This window comes from Gavia stellata, chromosome 26 (genome assembly GCF_030936135.1).
Source record: "Gavia stellata isolate bGavSte3 chromosome 26, bGavSte3.hap2, whole genome shotgun sequence".
Classification (NCBI taxonomy): Eukaryota; Metazoa; Chordata; class Aves; order Gaviiformes; family Gaviidae; genus Gavia; species Gavia stellata.
The window spans coordinates 6,875,041-6,898,156 of record NC_082619.1 but is presented as its reverse complement, the minus strand read 5'-3'; the positions used below and the strand labels follow the sequence as shown (position 1 = coordinate 6,898,156).

General features: G+C 45.9%; 1 protein-coding gene across 1 annotated transcript in view; it reads right to left on the bottom strand.

The window, feature by feature from the left end:
• ARHGAP32 (Rho GTPase activating protein 32) overlaps window positions 1-23,116 on the bottom strand; it is a 188,281-nt gene that overhangs the window by 39,171 nt on the left and 125,994 nt on the right. The window contains exons 12-13 of the mRNA XM_059829798.1: window positions 19,788-19,838; window positions 16,807-16,881 (exon numbers count right to left, since the gene is read on the bottom strand). Coding sequence (XP_059685781.1) covers window positions 16,807-16,881; window positions 19,788-19,838 — 126 coding nt within the window. The remainder of the gene's footprint in view (window positions 1-16,806; window positions 16,882-19,787; window positions 19,839-23,116) is intronic.

The window sequence follows — 23,116 nt, the reverse complement described above, 5'->3', positions numbered from 1 at the left end:
GCAGCTACGGCAGCCCAAGCGAGGGGGCGGCGGAGCAAAGCGCAGGACGCCCGACCTCCTTAGGCTGAGCTCCCTGCCAAAGCCGACGCGCTGCAGGACTATACGCACCCTCAGCCCGCTGGCAAACGAGCCGAATTCGCTGAGGCACAGCCAAGCCAGGGAGCGCCAACTTCTGATCCCTCCTGTGCCTGTACGGATCTGGCGGGGATGCAATTACTGCAGATTTACGCCCGTAAGATTAGAGCACAGTCCAACGATACCACGTGCCTCAGCACACACTGCGGAAAGTATCATGTCTGCGCCATAAAACTCTTCCCGAGACCAATTCTAAAACGTAATAGTTAATTACAATTGCCCAAAGGGTTGGCAACAAAAGGAAAGGTGGGATGGAAAGGAGCACCGGCTCCTGACTCCTTGGCTTTGAATCCTGGCGACCAAAGAGGAGCCGCCTTTTAATAAATGCAGCCTTACCGTGTCCCCACAATCATTTGGGGCATGCATTTTCTTTCCCTTTTCAGCAAGAAAAACCCCATGACGCAAAGGCTCTGAGAACAAAACACAACACAGTCAACCTTGCAGCCCCGGACAGCATCTCCCTTCCTACACACCCCGCCTCTCTTCAAAGACCAGGGAAAACAAACAACAGAAAAGCACGCGTTAGCGGATTTCAAGCCTTGCACATTCATGTGGACAAAAAAGGTAAGCGCTCGCTCAGCGGACACCCGGACCCACGGTGACCCAGCAGCGTATTTTGAAGGGGATAACGGCAGCTTCCTACAGGACATCCTCACAAACCCACTGCCTGTCCCCCTGCAAACCCCTCTTAGACTTTGCCATGGGAAAACAAACCCACGCTAAACAAATAAAGAACACCTCCTTTATCTCCTGCTGCTATCGCTAATGTTTTAGTTTTGAACTCCTGCCTAGACAAAATCCCTCCCTTCACAGGATCGTTGACAGCAGCATGTTTTCCAGCACGGGGTTAGTAAACTTTGACTCTAAGAGAAAATCTTGGAGGGTGTATGCTGACCCACATTCCCGGCTCGTGGTCAGCGTGTTTGTTTCTCTGATTATTAACAGCGATTTTCCAGGCTACAGAACCCAGCTGTCCCCTGCTGCGAGGGGAGCGCGGTGCTACAGTCCAAAGCAAGAACACGTGGGGCTGCGTGGTTTAAAATGTATAAACAAACTGCAATATCCCGTCACAAAATCAAAGACGGAGAAAGGTGTGGGAATGTCGTAAAAAAAGCACAGCTAGGTTCGACAACACAAAAGCGAAATCCATCATCTCTGAAGAGAGATTTACGGCAAGTCAAGCTAAAATTTTTCCAGGCTACTGGCCCCTCAAGACACGTTCTCCTCTAAAATTAAACTCCACTGCGGGGAGAGAAAGAGCAGCAACGGACTCTTTTGAAGAAAGAGCAGTACCAGGAACCAGGAGATGAGAAGCCGGGTTTGGTTTTGCCACACATTTCCTGTGCTCCTGATTCTGCAAACACTCAGGAATACTTTTAACTGTGTGAATGGACTGAGTTCAACTGGTTCCCCACACAGCAACAGTTATCTCGGCCCCTCCTTAAAACCTCAGTAAATACGTTGAATATCCATCTCTTCTCACTTCGAAAGACGTGCTCTGCAGACCCACATCTTACCAAAGAGGAATTATACAAAGCCAAGAACTGAGTCACATCTCCCAGTTCTCTGTCATGTTCCTTAGCAACAAGACATTTTACTCCTTTCCTCCTGCCACAGCAGTTTCTATTTTGGAAGCTAATTTATACAGCCCTAAAAACCCAACCAGAATCTGGAACCACGCTCCACCAAGCACCGTCCTTTAGTCCTTGAATAGGATGCTGGTTTTGAAGAAGGACCAACCACCACCACGTCAATAATCGCACTAATCTCTACACTGGGCTCCCTCGTTGGTCATAAAGGTTTTCAGAAAGAGATTTTGAAATTCCATAGATGTGAGAGTTTAAAAACATCCTTCTATCTCCAATCACCTTCATAAATGTGTACTTACTGATTTGCTCCATAAAGAAAACAAAATAAAAATGCTGCGTGCTTTTTGATGCTGCAGCATTTATCTTGTGCCAGGCTGACATCAGTTAAGGCTGGCCTCGCTGTTATAAGAAGTCATGAAATATGTTAAAGGTGATTAATTTCAGTGTCATTAGATAAAAGTCATTAAAATTATCTACGATGACAAGAATCAGCCAAGAATAAGCACGTATTTCCAGTTATCACGTGAGCACCATACACATGCAGAGTAAAGTAAGTCATTAAATCTGATAAGTGATGTTGCTGTTCTTATTTACAAAGCCTAGTAATAAGGAAGCCACACTTATTCTTGTTATCTGCCCAGGCTTCTGGAGCCATCCCTTGGGCAGCGTCTGTAAGCAATAATCTCAACAAAAGTGCAACTCTTCCTCGTCCTTACCAACCTCAGCCTTTGGCTCAAGTTGGAGTACCGCCTTCTTTTGGTTAGCAAGGGAACTTCTGGCATCAGGGATCTACCAGCCTGGCGACTCACTCGGTGCGTTTGCATGCCCAGATTATACACCAAGCTCTGCCAGCTTCCGCCGCATGTGGGTCTAATTAGTCCTCTTCCAGAGAGAGGAAGACTGCAAATTCAAAAGCTAACAGCGTATCTGACCAGCAGCATTGATTGCTTTCAACATGCTTTATTTGACTGACCACACGCATCTGTAATGGTATGCACAAGGACTATCCACAGTTTGAACTGTCCGGAGAAGGTTTCTTTAGGTCAATGAGAAAACGCGTACAAAAGCCATGAACTATTACAATGACAAAAACCGTTTCCGTGCTCTTTGTTGCCAAATCTGTTACTTATAATCGGGTAAGAACAATAACCGCAAGGTTAGCTAGACGCACAAGTATGTCACCTACCCACAGAGAGCAAGGTTTGGCACCAAGAGATCTGCGAACCCTTCCAGCCCAAAGATAGGCCTGAGCTTTTCACAGACTCTAAGGCCATAAGGGAGCATTAAGATAATACGACGCGACCTCCTGAACAAACAGACCGCAGGACATCTCCGAATTAATTCCCTGAAGTACAGCATACCCACCCTGAGGGAAGCAGTATATGGTTAGGAGATCTAAATCAGTTCGCTGAAGGCTAACTGAGAAAGGAGAGAGGGTGCAAAGGTACAAGGGCTGACGAGGTCAATCTATTAATTCTATTAGCATCTTTGAATTGTATCTGGGAAAAAAAGCAGCGCTGACAAATACAGCCTTAGTGACAATGCAGCAGGGATGGGCTTTGGTTAGGTAACGCAAGGGCCTCAAGGGCTTGCAATCGGAGGTGAGGAAGCAATAATAGATGGGGCCGTAGTTCAAAGGAAACAAGTTATCAGAGGCAAAAACCGGAAAACAAGCGGGAGCCGAAAACAAAACGATAGAGATGAGGGCATTTAGCACACCAGGCAGTAGCGTCAGCAGCTCAGGTGACATGACAGAGGTCACAAGGCCAGCAGCGGGACCGGGAGACAAGGGGAGCAACCTGGGAAATGTAGAGTTGGGAGAAAAATAGCAAAAGAGACACCTGCAATATCTTTTTTCTCTTTAATTCATGCTACATTTTGCTAAACCTCTATGTGTTCTAGCAGAGTTTAACGCAGTCCTTTCGCTTCTCTCGCTTACCTCGGAGATTAAATGATCCTCTTGAAAAAGAACGTTCTGACTCAGGTTATTGTATCACTAGCACAACGAAACGTCAGATCTGTCCATCAGGGAGACAGTGTTTGTCTTTCACCTGTGTTCACTTTGGGATAGCATGATCATTCAACCTCGCAAGCCCAAGCCCACGCTACACCCATATATATGTGAGATCTTCACGTCAAAATGTGCTGAAGCCTTCGTGTGACGCTAAATTTTCACTAAAGAGAATGTGATACCGTAACTTGAATGTATCTCTAATACTTACACAACTCCTATAGTTTGAGAAGAAACCCTATTTTAGAACAACCCCAAAGGTGAGGCGCCGTGTCCCATGAAAGGTGTTACCGATGTTAGCAGATTTCTTTTCTTGAACCTCGCGTGGTGCAGCAGCATTAAGGACAAGCAGGTAAGCATCAGCATCACCCACCAAGTAAGCATCAGCATCAACCAGGTAACCGTTATTTAGATACTCTCCAGATTCTTGCAAATGAGGAAGAGAAGGGAGAACAATCAAGAGCCAAGATGTCCCCTAAGCCATTAGGTGACACCAGAGCAGGTTCAACTGTACCTCAGCTGTCTCTGACAGAAGTTTCTCCAACTCAGCAGTCTCCAGTGATGAAAATGCCACACGTTCTCTGTTGGTAATTACTCGAGCTGCTTGCTAGCTATCCTTACAGACAGACCTCAACCTCCCTTTAATGCAATCTAAACCAAATGTTTATTGTCCTGTCTACAGCAGCCACTGCTTCAGAGAAGTCAAGAATTAACTTTTCTCAAACTCATGCTTATTTGAAGGCAAACTGCCTTTGCCCTCCCTTATTCAAACACCAGCTGTATGCTGCATGCAGTATCCTTCCTTGATCGAAAGGCTTCAAAACAGCCTAAATGAAGTTGCAGCACGGCTGCTTGAGCCTCACCCCCACTATTTCTCCTGCTGCTACAAATGGTAGCAGTGCTGCAGGAGATTTTCGAAAAACTTGACAGTAACACAAGCCAACCCTGAATAACATCAAGTACTTTGGACACATGCACGCAGCCCAGAGCTTTCACTAGTTCTTCAACACAAATCACGCTTCAGCCTGACATCAGCTAAACCAGGATAACCGGAGTGACTGCGGCAGGCAGGTTACTCCAGTTTTGCACGGCAGCACGCTCCAGCTTGGGTGGTGGGAGGAGGCAAGCAATGAAAAAAGACCTGACATGAATCAACAAATAACAAAAGTTGAATAATGAGGAGTTTGGCAGATGGAGCCCAATCCTGGAGAGAGAGGGTGTTTGCTCTCGCGCAAGACCTTGGGAAGACATCGGGAAGGAACCTTTTTACTCCATCGGGAAGGCACATGAGCAATCCATCTGGAATAAGGAGGAGACTCGGGTCAAAGCACACTACCTCCCTTTTCTTAAACCACAGGGCACAGCCGTTACTTCAATCCTCAGTGTACAGACTCTCCTGAAGTATGCAGTACTCCCAGTATGACAAGTAACATTACTGCTGCTCTCCCAATCCCTTCACGAAAGATGCCTATCTCCGTTTTCACTAGCCAGAGGGCAGCTGTTTACAGCCCAGACCAGTTACTTCCAAATTACAGTGACCCACTCTCCAAGATTGATATCATTCTAGGTCTTTTTCTATTTACAACCCGGAGCTTCTAAATCGTTTATACTTTAGCTATTAACACCTGCATTAAGCCCCGAGATGAATTTACCTTTGGAAGCAAAATTCCCACTCACCTGGAGTGGAAACAATATTGCAGACGAGGGACATGAGCCTCATTCACATTACAGTCACTTCATACAGCACCGACCGGCAGGATAAAATAGCTTTAAAGAGGATGAAAATGACATCTTCCCATACATCCTCCGTACACAGCTAAAGAAGTGTAAAAAAGCTTTACTGAAAGTGCAAATTGGGCCCAATACGTTTGGGGATTTGCGGTGAACTAAATCTGCTTTCTAAGACTTCGGAATGCAGATATTGTATTGTTGGACCTGCTTTATTCTTTTCCTTTATCTTACCCATCCAGAGCTTTGATTTCCAATGAGACTCTTTTATCATGCCTGTGTGGTGCCCAAACAAAGGAGGTCGGGGAAGAGTGGGAAGGGAAGGCCTCCCGCCTTCTCTGTCATAAATAATCAGATCCTGCAGGGCATTTAGTCCTTAAAATGGACTGTAGCTTCTAGGAGGTTTTCTGAACAAATATGAACAGACGAGCCATGGCTACTTGCAAAGTGTCTACTATGATCACAGTAACTACTCTCCCTGGGAATTTTATTTTTCAGAGTGTGCATTCACTGCCCCGGGGCTCCAGCAAACAAAGGACTAGCATTTTTAAATAGGAAGCCCCCTTCTCCTGAACAGCAGCATCAATAATATTAATGCTTAGGAACGCATCCTGTGTCCTCCGAGTGCCAGCCTGGGGAGGGAGGGAAAACAAAAAGATAAAGTGATATGCAAAAATGTATTGAAATTCAAATTCTAGACATTCCCATCTGTCAGCTGCCTCTTTGGGAGCTAGGTATAAATCTGAGCAGGAAGCCCTGATCTCACATCTCTGCAAGCCCAAGGACCGTGCGGGCATATTTGACTGCGCCGGAGGGAGCCTGCAAGCTGAAATTCCTTCTCCCCTGGGATCTGGGTGGGAACCCTCACACAAATCATCCCAGACATGAAAGAAGCTCCCTTTAACAGCTCCGGCTTGCTACACACCCATGACCCTACACAAAGTCCAATAAAACAGTTTACAACTACAGACCCAGTGAGTGGAAAGGCACAATAGAAACCTGAAGCCAGAGATTAGTAGAAGAGAAACAGAAGTAAAACAATTAGCAAGGTGGGGGGGGGGGGAAGGTATGCAGCGTTAATCAGTCTTCGTTAATCAGTCTTCGGCTGGCAAGAGAAGCCAACCAAGCCAGACAACCTGCCCAAGGGCACAGATCCCTGAGGATCTTCTCTCACCGCAGAAACAAATGGGTCTACAACCAGCAACCAGGGTGCCAGATGAGAGCGCGTCACTGGAAATCATGGAGTATCAGGTATTTTTCCATCTGGCTAAAAACATGATCCCAGGCTACCCCTGCACAGCGGAAGTCAGTTGAGAGCCTTGGTTGCGTTGCCCCTGTATAGGATCGGTCCTGCTCTGGGCACGATGTCCGGTGCCGTACGCGCCCCAGCGCAGGACAGCGCTGTGCCCAAGGGGGGTCTGTAACTCCGGCACACGCCAAGCCGCATCCTTCCCCACGCCACACTGCCAGGCCAGAAAAATCTTCATTCCAAGACATTAATTCTCCCAAACCGCAAATTAAAGAGCTGGCAAGTTACTAAGCAACAAGTGGGCGCAGGAACCTAAAAAGACTCTGCAAGCCTTACATCAGAAAGACGCTAATGCGGGGCGGGGGGGGGAGACCTCTCTTACCTTCCTCTCCTCGTCGCAGGCCGGAGAACCTCGCCGGCGGCTGTCCCCGCCCGAGTCCCCAAGGGCACGGAGGGAGCCCGGGGCCCCTGGGCCAGCGCTGCCCGCCCCTGCCCGCGGAGGGGCTCGGCTGCAGGCGGAGCGGGAGGTGGCGGCTCGGCCCCCCCGCACGGTGCGCCGGCAGCGCGGCTCTGGGCGGCGCGGGGGGTGCACGCCGCCTCTGCGGCTCCTGCCAGGCCCCTCCCCGGCGAAACCAGCCCCGCCGGCCCGGCTCCACCTCCCGCAGGTGCCTCCTTCCCCGCCGGCTCCCGCAGCGCCTGCCCGCGGCCGGTCGCGGCGTGTGTGTGCGTGTGTCCGTCCCCCCCCCGCCCCGGGGATGCTCCGCTTGAGCCGCCCCCCCCCCCCCCCCGGCTCCCCCCCCCGGGACGGCTCTGCCTCCCCGCAGCCGGCCCAGCCCCGGGCTCGCCCCTGAGCGGCGGCGGGCAGCGCCGCACCTGCGGACCGCGGCCAGGCCGGGGGCCGCCGGCCCCCTCCCTCCCCTCGGCCCGGGAAGGGCCGCCTGTGCCCTGCCCGGCCCCGCGCCTCGCTCCCTCCCCGGCGGCTCTCCCGGCCCCGGCCGGGCCAGGGCCCTCGGTCCAGCGGTGGGCAAAGGGCTGAGGATGAGAAAGGGAGGGAAAGCAAAACACAGCTCCCGCGGGGGCACTCAGACCCCCGGCTCCTCTCCCATAACCCATGAGCTCTCCTCACCCTCCGTGACCAGGACGGACCCAGCCTCTTCCAGCTTGCGAGGGCCTCCGGGAAAACCCAGGGGTGCAAAGAACGGGGCCAGGAGAGCTACGCTCAGGTTCACCCACAGCCTTCTCGTTCCCCGCACAGAGCTAAACCGCACCTTCGTGCCCCCAAAACCCCAGAGGAACAGAATCACAGAATCACTAAGGCTGGAAAAGACCTGTAAGATCATCAAGTCCAACCTAAAAAAACCAACCAAACAAAAAAAAAAACCCAAAAAACCAAAACACACACCAAAAACCAACCCACCCAACACCACACAGCACCATGCCCATGAAGCCACATCCCACAATGCCACATCCACACGCTCCTTGAATACCTCCAGGGAGGGTGACTCTCCCACCTCCCTGGGCAGCCTGTTCCAATGTTTCACTACTCTCTCAGTAAAGAACTTTTTCCTAATATCCAGCCTGAACCTCCCCTGGTTCAGGGGGGGTCATTGAGGCCATTTGAGGCCATTGAGGCCACTTGAGGCCATTTCCTCTTGTCCTGAACGCCGCAGCAAGGGCCAAAGCCCAATTCCATAGAGGCTGCAGAAGTCAGGGGTACGTCTGCGCCATCAGGTCTCGCACTCCCCGTCCACGCTGCAGATCCTCCCAAGTCCGTGCGAAAAGGCTGCTCCAGCATGTCCAAGAGGAAGGGAGAGACGCTGAGCACACCTGGATGCTTCGATGGAAGCACGTCCAAACTTGCAGACTGGGCACGCACAGGTGAGCCCCATCTGCCCCGAGCTCTGGGGACAGCGGAGACACTTTGCGCCTAGGGTGGGCGTTCTGTTAATCTAATTACAGTGCTAAAGAAATTATGCCCCCTCCCACTCTGAGGGGCTGTTAACCAGCACAGTTTTGCGGCCGCATCAATCAGATCACTGAAAACAAACTCAATTAAAAATTCTCTGGGAGTTCTGCTATTTAAAAACAAAGCAAAACGACACGGATCATTTTACAGCAACCTAGTTTTACAGCCCAGCTCCAAAAAACCAAACTGCATCAGCACACCACCCTCCAGAGCTGAAAGCACAACGCACCGTAGCTTGACTTTACCACCAGCTACGGTACGGCATCCCTGCTCGGCCGCACCGAGGCCAGCACCCGGCAGCAGGGACAAAAGCCAAGAGGGTCACGGGGCTCGGGAGCCTTCAGCCAAGCCTGCCAGCCTTTTTCTAGTGCCAGCAAAGCTGGTGGCGTTACCTGCATTGATGGCATGCGTGAGGAGTAAATGCTGCCGCTGTTCTGTCTAACCATGCTGACCCCAAGCTCCGCAGTTCACAGGAGGCTGCAGTGCAGTTTATCAATCTCAGCAATTGCTGTCACACACTTTAAAATGTGGGCTCACCAGATAAGTTGGACAACCTCAGGGTCAGAAGGATTGAAGAGGAATCTGCTTCTATTGATGCAGACACCTTGATGATCAGGAGGGTAAAACTCGTTCCTTTTGGTGGTCACAGCTTCTCCTTAAGCAAATGGGTTGTTTTTAAAATTGTTTGCTGACTCATATGTCCACATAACGCTTGTTCTCCAGCTACTTATTATACTCAGTATTTACTACTGGAATTGTTTTGCTTGGACAACGATCATACTATCACATTACTTTTTTCCTTAGCAGCCAAGCATGACTCCTAATTCCGGTTTTACATGCGCTGATGTACAATCCTGAATTCCTGGTACCAACTCACCATTCCAGGAATCAAACCCATTGATAAAAGTTGGTGAAATCCCAACACAAATGGGGAACGAATAGAACAGAAGCAACCCTATTCAAAACTGACATGCAAAATGCACACGCAACAATTCAAACTAGCAAAATAGTACACAGGACTGCAGCGCAGTAACACTTCCAGCTACCCAAAACTGCCAGGATGGGTTTTATGGTCCCTACATCAGCTGTGGGGTTTTTTTTTTTTGCTTTTTAACATAGGCCAGGCTTGGGCAGGCAGAATCCTACCAGGCTGATTAACCCCGTTGTGACAAACCGCACCTGGTGCACAGTTTCAAACTAGATCGCACAACCCTATTTTTGCTCATCAGAGCAGGAATATAATAGCTGCATCACCAGTAATACAGAGCTCCCTCAACTGGAGATTTGGGTATTACCTGTGAAAATTATTGCTCTGATGGTCAACAGCGCTTGAGGAGATATTTTACTACGTGGGGTACGATGGCACACCTTTCCCCCCACCTGCGCTTTGCTTCCTGCAAAGAAAAATACTTAACGCTCGTGACAAAACACCTTCCTTATAGGAATGAAACCTGAACAACCAGGGATGGGGCTCTGCTGCACCTGGAAACAACGAGCCTGCGTTTGGCCCAGCGCTGCATCACGGCTAAAGAGCTCGTTCATGCCACCACACAGTCATAACTCTGCCGGCTCTGAACTTACGGGCTCTGCCCCAGACAGCGGGTCTTTGCCCTCCTCTGTACTGGACTTACTGGGATGCCCTCTTGCTTCCTCTGAATCTCTTGATTGAAAATAATAAAATAATCTTCACATGTGGGTTGTATTTTCTGCTCCTAACTTCTTTTGCCAGACAATTTTAAGGAACAAAAGCAAGTGAAAGAGATGCATTCTCCACTACTCACGTGTTCAACGGCTTGCAGTGGAGCAGAACAGGTAGATAATGAATGACTCTCTTTCAAACACAGCTAACAAGCCCAAGCATTTCAAACCATAGACAAAAAGGCTCCATCCCCACGCTTGTCACAAATTCAGTCCTTAAAGTGTTCCGAGGTTTAACCTATCCTCCAAAAGTTATTTCAGACAGAAGTACTGGGAAGGTACAGTAACCTAAAGAATGTCATTAATACACCCCGCAGCTTCTGCCACTTTCTGGTTTGGCAAATTTAACCACCGAAGGAAGCTTCAGGCCATTTTTAGAAGTTAGGCAGCCAGTATTTTTCAATGCTGCTTCTTACTCAGCTAGATTTATCCTGCAATCGAATACTCTCAAAACACAAAAAAAGAACCCCTCAAGTAAACACCCCACCCTGTTTTTCAAAAAAGGGGTTTGGCAAGAAACTAAGGTTATAGATGAAAGCAGAATGGGAGATTAAAAAAAAACCCTAAGAGAACAGCACACCATGCAAGAGACTGCCATGGGGTAACCTCAGAATGATCTGATGGGATTCACAGAGCGCTCAGAAACCAGGTCTGCCATAAAGGTAGCTCATGTCGCAGAGTACCTGAGCAATCGTGTGGTGACTTGCTCTTTTGGTGGACGCAGCCATCGTCTGCCATGGCTGTCCAGGTTTGCAAGAAAAATACGCCAAATACTCCATTTACAAAGGTAAAACCACAGTTAGGTATGATGTAATACATAGCCAAGCGGGTAACAGAGGACTTTCACTTGCCTTTCCTTCAGCAAAAGCAAGTTCCCATGAGAACAAGTCAAAGAATTCGCTGCAAGCTTCCCACTGCAGTTACAGGATTAAATGCTGAAGAAGAATGAGCGCGGCACTGACACAAGCTCTTAAATGAAATCCGGCAGATGAAACTTCAGATCAGCAAAGTCTTCTGACTTAATCACAGACACAGGCTGATTCATGAGCTAGCGAAGCAAGTCCTAAAGGCCAGAGGAATGTTACGATCTGCTGTTCGCAGCAGTTAAATTCGCTACCAGGGAGAGGGGAAGAAAAGGAGGGAGGACAGAGAGAGATGGAGAGACAGAGAGGGGCAGAGGAGTGGTCTTGCCTTGGCTGCCCGTATAGGATTCTGGTGAAAACATGCCGCGGATCTCGTGCAAGCAGCGGACAATAAGCGTGTCTACGTGTTCACTTAAGGATCCTCCTAAACATACACCATAGCTGTGCCCAAACCAAGACCTTCTGAGAAAGCCAAGCAAAGCTTATGGATTTGCCAGTGTACGTTCTCGAGCTCCACTCACTTTAAACAGTAATTTATAGTTTCACACAGACGCTTTCTTGCAGATGTAGCAACACCACTGACCCCTACGGGCATCAGAGCGATAGCCAGACAGCGTCAGAGCCCAAGCACCACTCCTTTGCATACGGAGAGGTGATGGTGCAGCTGCTCAGCCTTTGTGAACATAACAGGACTGGGTTTTAACTGGAGATACGAGCTACGCTCTGGCATGACCCTTGATAAATCCATACGCCAATGCAAGAAGAGACAAAGCTATGTGTTATCACCTGAGGTTAAAGCTGCCTGAAAATATTTCTAAGCCACAACTTGGCTCCCACACTAATTTACAGAATTATTCAGGAGAAAAGAAGAGGAAAAGCAGAGCAGAACAAACTACCTTTTCCCATGATTTCAGAGCTCTTAGCCTAGCTGCAGAGTTTTGCTCAAGCCAACTATTATTAGAGTTAAGTCCCATTTTGACAAGGCTTGTGAGAAAGGAAAAAATACCTAGTTTAAAAATAACAACCCCCCCCCAACCTGAATAAACGGAGAGCAGGCAGAGTGAGAACGAAGCACAGAAGATGTGAAAAGAAAGCTGGCCTTATTAATAGCACATTGGTGCTTCCAACACCCCTGCCCTCAGCCAAGTTTTACTGCTTTACTTCGCAAGTAGTCATCCTATTTCACTGGATTCAACCTCTAAAATAAAGGTTAAGCACGCCAGCCCCAAACGCCGTGAATGTTTCCACAACAGAAACACTAATTCAGCTCTTTCTTACCTACACAGGACACAGATCTATGTAATTATTTCTGAACTGATGTGTACAGACTGTGCACAGATCCATACACCACGCTCGTTCCTTTTCTTTTCCAATTAAAGTTCCCCAGGAAACATGGCCAAGACTTGCCACAAAATTACCTGTCAAAATGCGGGAAGCCTGAAGCAACTGTCCCTGGGTTCAACTTCTTCGGAGAGGCTCAGACGCTGTGAGCGACCGCACTCGGGGAAGAAATTGCACTACAGGGAATACAGAAATTACCTGTCTCTTCCTTCCGCCTGCGTTTCGGGCATTTCCCTGGGACTCCAGGAGAGCCGAGGCTGATCTCCCGTGCTGTGATGACCCCAGCAGTGCCTCCCAGGGGAGATGCAGGATGTGCTGATCGAAGTTTCTCAGCTGGCAGAGCTCTGCTACTCCCCTTGACACAACCCAAGCTGACAAAAGGGCTCTTCTGCCAGGACAGCTGTGCCTACACCCCGACTGGGTGTTTAGGGTGGTTTGTACAAGCTGCGTCAGCTCTGGGTGCGATCTTCTTCATACTTACCGCGACTCAGCTATGCCAGGGAGAACGTTAGTGCAAATCCGTCCCGAGGTCGGAGGCAGAGGCCTCGCTCACTGCTGCCCTGCACCCGTGCTGTTACTGATACCGCCAAAGAAGCTGAGAGGTCACCGCAGCAATCACCTTTTTCACTCGGTTTGCACTTGCGCGAATGATTACACGGGGTACAAGGCAATGCTCACGTGCAATAACTTCCCGCTGTAAACTACTTGCTTTGCACCCGTGACATTTGTTTCTGAAATTAGAGAGGCTCCCCTTCTCGGGGGTTGGGAGGGCTTAAACAAGGAGGTCTTGCAACAAATTAGAAAAATCTCTTTTTACTTCAGCTAATGAAGAAAAAAAGAAATAAATGAAACAGCACAACCAAACTATTCTTCTCCTGATCGCGGGTCTTTAGAGCCTGCAGACGCCTGTTTGGTTTAGTCCAGATTTCCCTCCTCCCCGCAGCTCTTTCCCCAAACCATGGAGTCTCCTGCCCTGCCAAGCTTCCTCTGCCCCTGCTTCCCTGGACCTTTCGGACACAGTATCCAAATCCCTTCTCTTCTACAGGGAAAACTCCATGCTTTCAAATCCAAGCCTCTTGAAGAAAATGTCAACCAATTTACTCACAAATACCTGATACCCACCAAGACGTGTTTCCATAGCACCTAGGAAATGTCACAAAAATACCTATTGGTTCAGATGGCAAATTCTGCATCAACTACAAACATCACCTAAAAGTCTGTAGAGTCTGTGGGTAAGAAACACAGCCATGGGTGCTTAAAAAATGCATGCTTGGTTCTTACTACTACGGTCAGAAAACATCTGCACTGTTAAAGGATTAAAGGATTAAGAAGCAAGAAAAAAAATACATTGACTTCCTAATGCTATGTATCCTTAGGAACTTACTTGAAATACTTAAAATTCTTGCTCACCTCTCACTTATGAACTAGCTAAGATTTATAGATTTTATTTAGGTGGACAGGAAAAGTATTTCAGATTTGCCACTGAAGCCTAAATTCAAAAGCAAGTTACATATAAAAATATGTTCTCATAGCCAGAGGTTCACTGCAGTGTGCAGAAAAAATATTTGACACTTTTTAACTTTGAGAACATTTTTTACGCTCCGTGTAAATCCACTACTTGTCCCAGTTTGGTAGAGGACCCCCAAACCTGCTATTCACTGGCATCTGCATCCGTATGTACCTGCAACTCTCTTGCAGCTTCCTAAAATGATCAATTATGGTGCAACCTCAGTAATCCTCAGGTGGCTTTTCATACAACTCCAGAGGAAAATGTATCAAAAACTTGCCCTCTTGCAGAATGGGACATTTAGAAGATAGTTCACAGCTTCAGCTGTACAAATCGTACTGAAATGCTGTGCCTCAGTGGCTGGCTGGGGGGACAGCCGCGGGGGCTACTGTGCCCCCGTATGGGGAAGGGGTCTGGGTCGAAGTAAAGAAACTCCTGAGCGCAGGAGCGGCAGACCCAGATACGGAGGTCTGCCCGGTTCCTTCTCCCAAACCACTGGTGAGAACGCAAACCAAAACACACGGCTCAGCGCTGCTTGGCTTAGCAACGCAAAATTCAGCTTCTGCTGAATTCGCTCCCCCAGGCGTGGCTGAAGAGAGACTCTTCGGTACCCAGGGCAGGACATACGCTGCTGCTCTTGGGATGCTCATACGTACCCATCCGTACTTGCCCAATGAACACAGAATCTATCATTTAGCATTTCTGCCAGTATCTGTTCCTAGCACATGGGCTCTGGGGAGCTGTTCTCTCTCTCAAACTCATACTTTCCGGCAGAATCACAGATTTTATGGTGCGAATTTCATAGGAGACCAGATGAATCCTGTATATAGCAGCAGTTCCACAGATCAGCCCACAGTTCTCGTCCCTTTCTATTTCTGCCAAAAAAATGGGAAGGAAAAAAAGAAGGGGGAAGAATCGCTTGAAACAAGGGAGGGAGAGCAAAGAGAAAGGACGACTCCAAGGAAACAAGAAGCTAACAGGAAAACGCTGCTGCAGTTTTAATTTGTACTTCAATTCTGCACACGAATTTAAAGACCTAAAAAGACTAACCACTGCAACAGTGTGTCTTAGAGCTGTGCACAGTCCTGGGCAGTCACAGCAATAAATCCCTTTCTCCTAAAACCAGGTAATGACTGGAGCAATTCAGATTAAATAAGCACTTTATCAGAATTCACTGCACTGAAAGCAAGTGATGCAACAGAATTATGGAGGACTAAGTTTGGCATTCCTAATGTATCCAAGATACAGACTACTAACAAAATAATACTGCTAAAAAAAGTCTTTTTTTTTAAAGGAAGCATACAACACTTATTACAGGAGTAAAATAAAGCCTTAAAGCCTCGCTAAAAAATAAATCTGCCTTTGGTGACTTTAGAAGGTAACAATGGAAATACAGACAAGGATTTCAGCAGAGGCAGAGCTTTACACATAGGCAATCACAAGAAGATTTGCAATCAGCTGAAATACAATTAGAAAAGATGCCTGCCACTTACCAAGCGCTTAAAATCACCGACTTGCACAAACGTTAGCCTCTTTAATAAACTGAAACATAATACCAGCGCTGTGGAGAGCAGGACCCAAGTGAGCTCTGACTGGCTGTATTTATTAGCATCGCCTCAATATCAAATACCCATTAACCTCTTCATTTACCCAACGAATAGATTGGGGTGATCGCTGTGAAAGGCACAGTTACCCTGCAAATTCATTTCAACCTCAAGACAAAGGGAGCAGATGAAACAGAGGGACATAAGAGAACAACATGTTGTCCGAACACTTCGCGAGAAATATGACATCTTGCCTGCCTTACTGTAAAGCCCTAACCCAGCCTGCTGGAAAAGAAAACATACACAGTTTGCTACTCAGTCTCTCCTAAAATCCCACTTACACGTTCTTTCAAAGCACTTAGGAGAGCCAGGAAAACAAAAGTCCAGATACGATTTAACAAAACAAACAAAAAAAAGGAATGTCTTATCAAACACCTCTCAATAACTGACGATCAAATTGTTTAAGTACATAAAATGTACCAGAGACATATCTCAGTTCCTTAGGTCCACTGGAACACTTTAATTTTACTTAACATTAGCTTGGAAAAGCTATAGCGGCGTTGTCATGACAATGACAACACAACACAGTTGTTTTCTGCTATCGCTGTGCAAATGGGTACACATTAGGGTCATTTATGTTGCCATAAAACTGTAGTATTTAACCACATTTCTTTTCTCTCTTAGTCAAGCAAGTTCTTTCCTCCAGAACATGGTCAAATAGGGTTTGGCACGCTCTTTGGAGATACCTTTCTGAGGCACAAATTGAAAGCCTGGGAAAAGAAGAACACTTTATATTTAGAAATTCAGCAGTCGGGGGAAAAAAAAAGAAGCTAATTTATGATACACAGACTAATGGCCACGGAGCCACTGATACTGCAGAGCATTCACACTGCAAGCCCCAGTCCTGTTAAGCAGTACTCTTTAAGATTTGTACTCACTGACTTGAATGAAATCAGCTGCAGGAAATCCGCCTGCGAGAAGGCGGATTCTTAGAATCAGGCATCGGCTTTTCTAGCCATCGGATATTAAAACAAAAAAAATGAATAATAAACTATTTCAACTACATCTAGCTTCTGTAACGAAACCTAGGGTGTTAGTAAATGGTTATTGCTATCACGTACAGCGTTAGACTTGGTTAGGACACTGAGAGACTAATTGTACGTAACGGGCTCTACCTGAGCTCAGCTGGGACTGGTTCAGAGCCTCTGTAACAAATGCAGAGCCTGGCTTTACACTATCCATCTCCAAATCTGCACGTAAGTAAGGTCAGGTGGGAAGAGGGCAGAGGGCCAGACAGAAGGCAAGAGAAAGGACAAAGTTAAAATATCTCCTGGAACAAACTGCAGGAGACTAACAGTTTAATTTGTAGAGACAGCAGTTAGAGAAACAGTGCTAGAGAAATGCAGATTTCAGCGTTACGCATTCGAAGGTGTTGCTTCTCTGGCGTGTTCTAGACCTGAAGTATTCTTAACTAGCAATGTCTAGGTGCAAAAAGAATTCTAAGTGAAGTGATATGCCAAGCTCACAGGATGAATAGCAAAAAAGATGAGGTGAGATGAAATAAGCTGAGCAAGAACCCAAATCCCAAGAAAACTTGAGCGGCTGAGGATGCAGGTGGATGCTACTGGTACCTGAATCACCGGGCTTAAAGCTGGCTCAGGTGTGACCACAGTGTATGCAGTCTAATTCTCTGTTCCAGTGCAAACACACATATTATGTACATGTATCACTGTAAACAGAGTTTTCACTGCAAAAAGAGTTTAAAAAATTATATAAAATAGATCTCAATTGAGGTTGGCAAATGCTAGTGATTTTAAATGTAGCTGGAACTTGCACAGTAATGGTCTTTGGTATGGCTGGGAGACGAAAGATTTAGAGCTCACATTCAGAGGCACTCTGTCCCAGTTTCAAAACCGTGTTTCAGCCCTTGCCTCCCTATTCAGATCTCAGCTTATTTTATCTGGGGAAGCTGAGGGCCAAAAAAGAACTTCAGTGTCTGAAAACTGCTTCATGAGCCCAAGACGTAACTTCCCCCTAACACCAGCAAAGTCTGAACAGGACCTCAAAGCTTCCATACTTAAAAAAACCCACATAAAGTATCTTCCTAAATTACTAGTAACAGAAGACGTGCAACCATGATCGTTGGTACACCGAAATATTATAAACAAGAACCACGAGTGCAGACCACAGAGGAGCGCTCAGGCATGTGAGGGATGTGGCACACGGTCTCTCCAGCGCTGCTCTGTGCGCAGCGATAGCCGAGTTTCTAGTCTATGTTGCAATTATATGACTCACAAAGGGACACGGCTGTCAAAAGAAATTAATTTCACATGAAAAACAAGCAGAACCATTAATAAGCCTTATACCTTTGAGCAGAAATATTATAGCTGCTCTAGGGTTGGACTCTTCCTTCTCACAAACAGCTTAAAAGGGAGGGTGACTGAACGCTAACCTTCCAGGTGGCATTAAGTAACCAGCAATCTGGCTGTTCTTTGTTTTCATGTTAAAAAGGGCAGAAAGCCCATCCCTGCCTTTATTATCTGAAGTTAACTGCTACTGATCCTTAGCAGGAATGGCTCTTGGAGGGGCTCATGGATTCAAGGAACTTGACTGTAAAAGAGGAAAAAAGTAAGAAAAATCTTTTCTCCATACCCGTACGTCCAAAGGAAACTCCTTGGATCTTACAAGCATTCACTATTCTGACTCCTCCCAAGCTTTTTAGCAGGTTATTGATTTATCAATGGATATAGCTAGTCATAGCAATACATTTTGCCCTCACTCTTAAAAACTCTACCCCAGTTTAAACACTCCCTGGTCTTGTTGCTGGTTTGGATATGTGCCATGGAAGAAGCCTCACCACACACACTCTCCATCACCGTATGTGAAGTACAAACCCTGTTCTCCCCTCCTTCCTCTCTGAAGTCTCTCTCTCTTTCTGCCTGGAGAGCATCCGATAACACTGGCACATGCGCAGGAAGGTGCTCAGAAAGTTCAATCTTCACACCAGAAACAAGAAGTTTGCTGTCAAATAACATTCTTCTCCTGGAAGAAGTATCGTGACCAGGAACCGCATGCCCGTTTCCCACGTTACAAGGGTATCGGCGCACAGTCTCTATGCCAACAGGCTGGAAGTGTGTATGCACATGGGGAAAGCATATATATATATATACGTGTGTGTGTATATATATATATTATATATTTTGTTATGGGAGACCTTATCGCGCTCTACAACGACCTGAAAGGGGGCTGTGGAGAGGTGGGTGTTGGTCTCTTCTCCCAAGTGACCGGTGATAGAATGAGAGGAAATGGCCTCAAGTTGCGCCAGGGGAGGTTTAGGCTGGATAGTAGGAAAAATTTCTTTCCTGAGAGAGTGGTGAAGCATTGGAAGAGGCTGCCCAGGGAGGTGGTGGAGTCACCATCACTGGAGGTGTTCAAGGAACATGTGGACGTGGCACTGCGGGACATGGTTTAGTGGGCATGGGGGGGTTGGGTTGGTGGTTGGACTTGATGATCTTACAGATCTTTTCCAACCTTAATGACTCTGTGATGCTGTGATCTATGGTATTCGCACATCCAGTTTTACGACTGATGTATGAACTCCAAACAACATCCCAGGGGAGAGTCGCTATGTGTAAATGAGACCTTTACTGTAAAAAAATGTTGAATCTATGGAAACAGCCTCCAATTTTACTGACGCTAGGTTATTGCTATGAGGTTTGATTTAGCACTAGCAGGATCTAAAAAAGACCATGGCAACACGAAGCAGGACTCTCTCGGTAAGTAAGCCACTGCCACATAACTTGACGGTTTCACTTTGGGCATTGTGAGATGCTAAGCACAAACAGTATTTTTTCATCTTTAAAAAAAAATAAAAAAGGAATCATCTTCTGAAGATTTTCAAGTTCTAACAAACTTTCAGATCCATGTTTAATTCCTCTCCATCACCCATTTTATCTTCTCTTTCTCTCAAACTGACATTTGTATTTGGTCGCCTGGCACTTAATTTCTTGAATTTATTTACTTAATTTCCTGAATAACCTTCAAAGCATCAGTGCTACCAACTTGCATGTACAGAAGCAGAAAGAAAAAAAGAGACACAGAGAGAGACAGGGAGAGAAAGGGTGGAAGAAGAAAAAAGGAATAAATGAAAACGTACAAGGGGGAAAGTAGCTCCAGGACGCTGGACGGGCTCCGTGGGCAGGGGAGACTGGGAAGGTATGATTAAAAAAAGAAAAAAAAACAAACAAACAAAAGTTGGTTAAAACATGCACCCATTGAAAATAGGTTAATTTTATATAATCTCAGCTAGGCTATACACAGTGCAAAATACGACCACAGACCCAATCCTTCAAGTTGTTTGGTGCTTTATTCCCTAAACGCTTTGGAAATTCATTGGGATCCAAGAATTCCCTACCCAGCGTGTCCCTACTCAAAAAAACCCCAAACATTTTGGACGTTTGAACTTTTAGCACAAGGCCCATCCCTGCTGAGCAACACAGCGCAGCATAGGATTTGTTTGCATTACTTCCCATGTCTGCTAAGCATGTGTTTATGGTTAAGCCCATGTTTAAGCACTTTGTTGAGTCAGAAACAGGGCTGGAAGATGTAACGTTTCTTTATATAGATGGACAATGCCAACCACTTACAAAAGAAAACAACTCCCACATTTGTAAGTTTACATTTTGCGTAATTCGGTTCCTTACACATTTAGCTTTCCTCCCTTTCTAATGGTGCTAAAGCAGACAACTGCTTTATCTAATTTTTCATTCTATGCAAAAAGAAAAAAAAAAAAACTGTCTCAGAGCTATGTTTTCCTAGTGACAAAAAGTGTTTCTTTCTGAAAATCATTAATTGCAGAGAAGGCAGAGACTTAGCTCTTGCTGCCTCAGTCCCAAGGGTTAGGTTTTTTTTTTTGGATGGAAGAGAGAAAACACAAAGTCCAGGAAATAACTTCCCTACAGATCAGAGAAGCTCAGATCTGGGGTTTAAGCAAGTTGGCGTTGTCCTGCTGAAGTCTCCGTGTGAACACCCAGCCCCCTAGGCCGAATCGCGGTGGCTTTCAGAGCCTTGGAGAAACATCTGCAGCACATTGCAAAGACGTGTGCAAGTCTCCTAAAGACATAGTTTTTACACTCACATTGTTGACCTTTCATCCTGAAATCTTTGTCCACTCAGGGCTCTGCCAGAGCTCCACAGGAGCCAGGAGAACATGGTTTCTTGAAGGATTGGTCTTTTGGTCTGCCAATACTGAACGCATGTCTTCTGTCTTCTGCATCAAGAACTCTATGTGGTGGCCCTGAGCACGGTACTACGTTTATTCCCTGTCTGCATCCACGCTGGAAATGGATACCTATCTTGGCTCAATAAAATTTTCATTTAATTTAGCTTTAATGAGACAGTTGCATGTTGAACACCAAACAACTGGTTTGTTTACATAAGATTAGCGAGACTGGAACTAATTACATACATTTTATCTTTCTATATTTTCCTTATAAAAACACTAATCGAGACATTACGCACTCATCAGTGTCACAGGGCTGTTCAACCCAGGCATCTGCAGAATGTAAGTTCTATTTGCACCTTACTTTTCCTGATTTTTATTTTTATTTTAAAAAAACCCCACAGTCTTTTTTGTCCAGGGATTAGCAACTAGCCTGTTTCAAACCAGGCATGACCTCTTAAGAGTCTGTGATGATTGCAATAGCTCTAACACAATGAATGTAACTCAGTTTGCATTTTTGCAGTTAAAATTAATTAATTCAGTGCCGTACCAGAGTCTTCACGAGGTCAGAACAGAGTCTGTTGCCTGCTCCAGACCTAAATTTCAATCCTCCTGAAGTTCAGTGGATTATCTGTATTTGGTGTGTTGATCCAGATTAATCTGTTATTTATGTTTTTTTAAAAAATTATTCATTTACAACAGCTTGTAATGCTAACAAGTACCCTTTAATGCGTCCTCAGCTGCGTATCCTAAGAGTACATTTACCTGTTAAATCTAAATTAAATGAATGGATGGGACAGGAATTTCAAAAATCCTCCATAAAGTTGGGCAGAGCTGCTGGGGTTATTCATTCTTTTGTCCTACGCAAGACTGAGGAACTGGTGAGCACGACCCCTTAAGTTTTACAAACGCTCATTGTTTTGAAAAAAAGAAAGGGAAACATTACCTTCTCATCCCCCATTTCTTCACTTAAGCTCTAACTGTCCCACTGCAAACTGCATCTTTATTCTTTGTTTCCCCATCGAAACCAGATGCTCCCCAGCAGCAACCTTGTTCAGAAACCTTAAACGAATTACCACGCCAAGGCACACTGCAGCGAAGATTTGGTACACAGCAAGACGCTACTTGTTAGCAAAAGACGTGAAACAAATTGCATGAATGAGGTGAAGCGTGAGATGTGCTTTTAAATATTGTTGAACTACAAACATCCAGAATTATGAGGAAGAACAGACTGAAACAGATAACCGAGACATGCTGCTGTTAACTGTGCCGAAATGATGAGTGGGGACAAGACGAACACACACACACAATGTTCCCAGGAAAGACTGACCAGAGATGGACAGAAACGAATGAGAAGAGTAAACACAGCCACAATCTACAGGCAATTCCCAAATGTTCACTTAGAAGGAAAAAACAAAACAGCTATTCACTTTTTTTCTTCTAAGCGGCACAATGAATATTTTTATATATATATACTCACTTTTTTATAGATATATATTCAATATTCACTTCTCACTGAGTATCTGAAATTCAAATGCAACCTTTCATCCCTTACCTCTTTAAAAATCTTTATAAATACGAGCTGATTCCCTCTATTGTAGTACTGAATTTCAGCTAAATTGTCAGGAAATGGCATTAGCTATGAAATACTAAATATCGATTCAATATAACAATTTAGGCTAAGAAGTTATCATTAGAGTATTGTACCCGAGAGTAAGAATACAGGAAGAATTTAGAAAAAAGGCAAGTGCTGAAGAAAACTGGCATTTGCTGAGCCCACACTACCTTCCTGGATCTTTACAGTCTTTTTTACATAGATAGAAACAGTCGGGATGTCAGTTTGCGTCCCACCTGAAATAAAAGCATTTTCTATAAGCACTGAACATGAAAAAAATGCGGGCAATACTGAAGGGAAATACCCCTCAACAGATAACCGCCAGAGCTCCTGAGCACCCCTTCTTCTCCTTGTATGACTTTCTCACATGTACAAAGTTTGAAAAAGGAAAATGCTAAACAATTTTGTTAAGCAATAATGGAACTGACTTTAATTTTCAGGTGATAGCTCGTGTGCGCGTGCATGCACACACACACGTGTGTGTACATGTATCTCTTTCTCTGGCAAGCGTACCTACCCCTAGCAGTACTTTGGGAGATGATAGCTTTGACAATCCAAACTTCATTGTCAAACACATTTCAGAGGTGACTCAAGGCAAAACCAATATTCTTCCTTATTACTGTTGACTTTTCAGAATTGAATAAAATGG